The following is a 6175-nucleotide window of genomic DNA, read 5'->3' as shown; positions in this document are numbered from 1 at the left end:
TTTTCAACTACATTTTCAACTAACAAGATTAAGGAAAAGTTCAATTAGATACTAAATATGCATAAAACTACTGTACCGTACTACTTTTGGACCCAGAACTGATCACTTAAATCGCGTCACAATGTTGGATTTGAAAGTTATGAGGGACGCATTACGACAGTGCTTTTCGGAAAGAAGCATGCTATAAAACCTATCACAAGTAATTGTACTACAAATGTGGCACCGTTGCATGAGATGGGTAGTGACGATGGTGATGCAAAACTGGTGGTGAAACAATAGCATGGAGCAACTGGCTCCGTGCCACAGCAAGTGTGGGTTTCCTTTACACTGTTGAGGTCAAAATGCTCAACAGTTTGGAGGAGTGACTCTCAGCACTGTTCACCTAGGTCTCTCTTTTTTGTGTCCTTAAGATTCTAAAGTCTAAATGCCAATTTCACAGAAAACCTGGAATTGACTCCGACCTTAGCAGTCAAACAAATTAACATGTGCACCCACGTCCACACAAGCTCGGTGGTCACCACGTGCTATAAGGATTTTCTGACAGATATTAACAATTCTTTAAAAACAAAATGTAGGACATACATGAACAGGCTGTAGGTGTCAGAAAGAGTGCTCATGCATCCGTGAGGTGGCACTGAATTTGTCTCGAGGCAAAGTTCCAACTCTATCGGTTCACTGCTCAAGGGACTATTGGGTGGGTCTGACCTTGAGCTCCATCGCCACCAGCTGGGGTTCAACCGGAGGGAGGTATGTACAGCTGTGTCTGTCGTGTCTGTTGCTTAGGTAGGCAAGGGGTGGAGCTACGACATTGTTAATAGACTTGAAAACAATGCGTAGGCAACAAAAATAACTCATCATGTACAGAGCAAAACATTATACATGCTCATTCCATGGTTTCTCGAGAGGTGGGTTCACTGCTACTTGCCGACGCACTACTGGCGTGCCCTGGATCACCGGGAAAGGGTGAGTTCCTCTGATTCCTTGTTGCTGATGGAGATAGAGACAGCGCTATTGCTTTCCCCTTGGAATCTGAGGGACATGGCGAATTTTCACGACTTGTTCTCAACTCGTCATATCTCGCCAAGTTTTCATTTCTAGGATCATTGTAGGGTCCTTTGCGTACCCTACTAGGAAAACAACACAAGTTCAGCAGATTGTTTGTCCTCCGCTTTCAAATCATAAAATTTTCAAAACCAAAACCAACAATCAATGGAATTGCACCTGTGGAGTCAATAGAATTAATTGTACCTGTCTTTTCTCTTATCCAAAAATCGGGCTAAAGACGCTTTTCGTGCCTGAGGCAGCTCTACTGCTCGCGGTCCAGAGACAGTACAGATCAGAAAAGGAGTGAAGTTCATCAATGCCTCATTCACTTTTGCCTCGCAATCGTTCAACAGAACTGATCATACAACCATCACAAGACCAAGAATGCGAAAAAGAAAAAACAAAAAACAAAAAACAAAAAACAAAAACAAAAACAAAAAAAACAAAAATGGGAGCTTTTCAGGACCAAGAAGTGTTACCAATAAAACCCGTCTCTGCAGTCGGCACTTGTCGGTTGGTGGCTTTTGGTACACCTGATAGTGCCGTCGTCCCAGCATAACCAGAGATCATTTGTGGGCCAGGAGACCGAGTCCTGAAAGGAGGCTGGTTTATCGAGGCAGGAAATGGATGTCCCGGCGCACCAGGCAAGTTCATATGATTGGGAGAAGACCATGCGCTTCTAGTCCCAGCTAAAAGCATAATAGCCTGAGCCTGAGCTAAGATATTAACAATTCCAAAATCAATTAATCAAAAGAATAAACACAATAACATCACGGCTGGTATCCTACTACTACATTCACATACGTCAACACGAGCGTATAAGCGTATGAGCAAAGATCAGGAGTAACAGCAGCAACTGCGAACCAATGTCACCTTCTCAATAGGTACAGCGTCGTAGACGTTGACCATGCCTGCGTAAAAGATGCTAAGCTGAGCTGATTCAATGAGCTTTCCAGTTCCAGGTGGTCTGTAACACCCAACGGACAGAATGTGGTTATTGCTTTGTAAGTGATAATTGCACTAGCCACAGAAACACGACTATAAAAGCAATGCCAGCGAAGTTAACAGCAAACAGACATGGATTTGTTGTAAAAACAATAGAGGAAGTACCTTGAAAATGCATGAGCAGTAGCTTGTTGATGTTGCAGTTGCGGCAGACTCTCATTTTCGACTCTACTGTTGCCTCTCATCCTGCTGAAAAATGGTGCGAGACCCACAAACCGTGCGCTGTTACTTGAAGGGTGCTGCTGCGGCAGCGAAGAGGGCTCTGAAGCTGAAGGATCTGATCGGTGAGCACTCAGCTGTGCGTTGCCAATATGTGGTGCCGTTCGTACATTGCTTTTGAATGACTGTAAGAGATCAATATGCATTGATGTCGCCGTCCCAGCCTGCTGAACGAGCGCAAAGTCTTCATATGGGTTCCGCGAATTCATCTGCTTGTAAGAATCCCCAAGGTGCAACTTAGTCGTTGTGATGCAAGATGATACAAGATTGGACACGGAATGCAAAGCAAAGAAATCTATTATCCTACTTAGTAATTCGATTATTAAAGTTTACAAAGGCAATTGCCATTTGTGTCTTCTGAAAAGACTCACAGTAGGATGAGATCCCTCCATAGTTTCTTTCGTGAGAGATGTATCAATGACAGCCGTGACAGAGTTCTCCTCGATTCGAGCCGGATCAGCTGGTACTCTTTTCGCCATCGAATGCTTATTAAGCCATGGTGACTGGCTGAGGCCTACACACGAAAAAGAAACGTCAGAAAATCAGCATTTGATTCACTAGTTAAGAACCACAAGCAAAACATCCGCAGCGCATTCTCAGGATTACTGCATTGGCCAGTCCATGTCAATGAAAATCCATTTCTGATTTATAAATACACCCCAACTGAACTTCTACCCAAATTAGCCAGCATTGATCAGGTCCAAAGCTTTTCTCAATTACAAGATACGCCAATGCGCATAGAATACGGAGACGACATCAAATACCGGTCTCGACCATTATAAGATCAGTTGTACTTCGCATCTCTTTAACTGGTGTAAAAAATTAAAAAAAGAAGAAAAAATTAAAAATGAATAAAAACCAATAATATATATTTTTTAATAACCACCAAAAGAAACTCAAGATTCAAACTCAGGATAGAGATTTAGGCTCACGTAGACATAACTCAACCTTGACAACACTAAAATAGACTTGGAAAAATAATCACACCAGGCCGAGAATAGAAACTGTTGTCTAAGTCTCTCCTGCGGCTGCTGCTGCTGCTGCTGCTGCTGTTGTTGAAGTTGTTGTTGTTATCATCGTCGTAGTCCCGACTACTAAGTTGCTCCGGAATGACAGACATCTTCGACATGGTTGCTGCCCTTTTGAGAAGACAAAAACTTCTTCCGCCGTACGAACAGGCCTCACAAGAAAACAAATCTACGCCCTGGCCCCCATAAAAGCCAACTCCACGCTCACCCCACCCCACCTCTCCGCCAACGAATTCAAACGCTACCAGCGCTATCACCTCGGAAACCACTCACTGGCGCCTCAACCCAACCTGCATGCCAAAGCTACCGCGTCGCTCACCGTGCTCACCCTGCCCGATCCCACCCTCACACTCACCCTCCTCCTCGTATCTCAAGCTGCATGAAAACTCACACCTCTCACCGCCAACAAATCCACACACAACTGTACAACCCGATTCCGCCTCTCACTCTCGCATCCAAATGCTCAATCCCTCACCCCCACACCTCCGCCAACAAATCCATCCCCACACACTCTTCTCTTCCTCTTCGTCCTCGTCCTCGTCCTCCTCTCACGCTGCGAGATTAAGCAGCTGAGCTTGGAATTGAACCCAGTAAACGCACGCATGAACAGATTAAATACAAAAAGCGAGGCAGACAAGCATTCAAGACCCCATCCCAGCAGCAGAAAGCCGATGGAAAGAAGAATCACCCTCCTTACTCGTCCCAATTTTCCGTCGCCATCATCGGACGTCCGTCGAGGACGAGGACGAGAAACGGGGGAGCAAGCAAAGCCATGCACCAGATCTTAATACGCACGTGCGTGGTATATACAGGGGCCCTGGGGAGCAGGGGCGTTCGTTGTTCCCCGACGCCGTTCCCAGTTCCGTGTTCCCCAACGTTCTCTTCCCGGCGGTGGTAGTAGGGAGTAGTTGATCAACACTATGCTAGGTTATTTGAGCACGCCGGGGCTATTTTCGGGTGCAGCGGGTCCCGGGGGCCATCAGCCCGCGATTTGGACCGTGGGCCCCTTTATGCCACGGTATGAGACATGTATAGGAGGACCGACCCCAACTACTGGGCCCGAACTCGGATTGTGACTTCACCCGCTCGGGGCACGGGTGGTGGCGTGGTTATAGGATCGTTTCTGGTCCCCACGCTGGTGTAGTGTCTGAGACCGTGGTGCTCTTTTACCGTGGGAAAGCTTTGGAAGGGGGGGGGGGTGTGTCTCTCTTTGGTTGAGAATTGACCAAATAGTGGGGTCCAAATGTTGTTTAGGTTAAATTTTTTTTGATGAATACAATAATAAAATTACGATTTCTATATTAAATTCTCATATAAACAATAATAACTTCCAAATTCAACAACTATTACTATCAGTAAAATATGACAAAAAAAATATAGATGTTAGGAATGAGGTTATATTTCTCTCTCTCTATATATATATATATATATATATGGGAAGTTATTAAAGCCAACTCCAATTTTGATAAAGCCACACTTCTTTGTCACTTCATGATTCATTCTATAGATATTCCTTGTCACTCATCCTATTTCTAATTCCCATTCCCACCTTATTCCAATAATACACATACTTTGAAATGCCTTTCTAGTATAACTTAGCTTGCTCAAAGGAATACCTTGGTTTCATAGGATTCTTCAATATTTGCTTCAATACCACTTTGTCTAATATAAATATATTTTGGATCAAAATTAATTAATTTTTTTGGACATCCTAATCTAGTATCAAAGACAAGAATCTAATGAAAGCAAATAATCAAGTGAGATTTTTTTAAAAAAAATATAATAAAATAGAAATAAGAAAATATGCATATTAAAAGAAATTGGAATAGCTATTGCCAAAAGATAAGAGAACTAAAGACTCTTGAATCTAGATTAGAACAAGAAAGGGATTGATAAGAGTGAAGAAGGCTTCATTCTTGCTTCTATATATACTATCTACCTAGGAGCTACATGACAATGTTCTATAGGATGTCCAACATATGTTGACTTTGTAAGCCACATGTCTTAACTTGCAAGGCAAGTTTTCTATGTTTGTGTCATATAGTTAGCTTATTCCACAAGCTATCCATACATGTGATACATGGCTAACTTGTTGATCAAGTTTCTAATCTAAAGTCAACTATAAACTTGTGTTAAGTCGAACCATATCTACATAACTTCTATGAAGCTTCCCTGGAAGATATTATGAAATTAATCTATTTTTATTTACTTTTACCTACTTCTTTCCAATCATATACATAATTATTAGAGTAGATATATATGTCAGTGATATCCAAAGATAATCAAGTAGTTAAGTATTTCAAAACAATAATATTTGTAATAATCATCATTTCTTGTAGACCACACCATTAATTAGGATACAACACTTACCACCAAAGTACAAAAGACTATGGGCCTCCTTACACATTTGTACCACACACAATTTCAAATTTATACTACTTTAAAATTATGCTATTTATAATCCTAATCTATACCCTATTTATGTTACAAAAATCTTGTTGCATACTTCAAGAACTGTTCACCACTATAAAGTAACACATTCATTCTAACTCAAAACAAAAACATAAACTCAAGCAAATTCATGCATATTAGTTGGCTTCAAAATCCATATGCAAAATCTCACAATGTTGCAAGATTTTAGGAAATTCATTTTAATTATATATTAAAGGATATAAATTTCAATATTATTTCATAGATCCAAAAATACTCACATCTCCACTATTGAAAATTTTAGTAGAATTAGTAAGTGTTTACAATTTGAGACGTGCAACCTATAATACTAGGTAGTATACAAAGTTTGAAATTCAAAAGAAATGAGTATAGAATAAGTGAGCAAGGATCATCCACTTGGATGCCAACTCTCCCTTATTCTTTCATAT

General features: G+C 41.4%; 1 protein-coding gene across 2 annotated transcripts; it reads right to left on the bottom strand.

Annotated features, from left to right (window-relative positions):
- Window positions 1-522: 522 nt before the first annotated feature.
- Window positions 523-3867, bottom strand: LOC112277187 (uncharacterized). 2 transcript variants are annotated; one of them, XM_090247631.1, is made up of 7 exons: window positions 3256-3867; window positions 2640-2782; window positions 2155-2477; window positions 1918-2011; window positions 1524-1755; window positions 1249-1309; window positions 523-1124 (listed from the first exon to the last, which is right to left on the bottom strand). In XM_090247631.1, the coding sequence occupies exons 1-7, from the start codon at window positions 3395-3397 to the stop codon at window positions 884-886; spliced, it is 1236 nt and encodes a 411-aa protein (XP_090103757.1). In that variant the 5' UTR covers window positions 3398-3867; the 3' UTR covers window positions 523-883. The 2 variants fall into 2 exon arrangements, with proteins under 2 accessions (XP_090103757.1, XP_024365015.1); XM_024509247.3 differs by having other exon boundaries at window positions 523-1127; window positions 3256-3690.
- Between the last annotated feature and the right edge of the window lie 2308 nt (window positions 3868-6175).

The sequence above is a fragment of the Physcomitrium patens genome, chromosome 25, assembly GCF_059467195.1.
Source record: "Physcomitrium patens ecotype Gransden chromosome 25, ASM5946719v1, whole genome shotgun sequence".
NCBI lineage: Eukaryota > Viridiplantae > Streptophyta > Bryopsida > Funariales > Funariaceae > Physcomitrium > Physcomitrium patens.
Note: the sequence above shows the minus strand (reverse complement) of the source record. Positions and strands in the feature narration are given on the sequence as shown.

What these genes read in the sequence shown, in the direction of transcription:
- LOC112277187 (XM_024509247.3), bottom strand. Translation starts at nt 3,397, where the DNA reads ATGTCGAAGATGTCTGTCATTCCGGAGCAACTTAGTAGTCGGGACTAC. An exon ending in ACGCTGTACCTATTGAGAAG is followed by an intron (nt 1,756 to 1,917) that starts GTGACATTGGTT and finishes ATCTTAGCTCAG; the next exon opens with GCTCAGGCTATTATGCTTTT. An exon ending in TTGGATAAGAGAAAAGACAG is followed by an intron (nt 1,128 to 1,248) that starts GTACAATTAATT and finishes TTGTTTTCCTAG; the next exon opens with TAGGGTACGCAAAGGACCCT.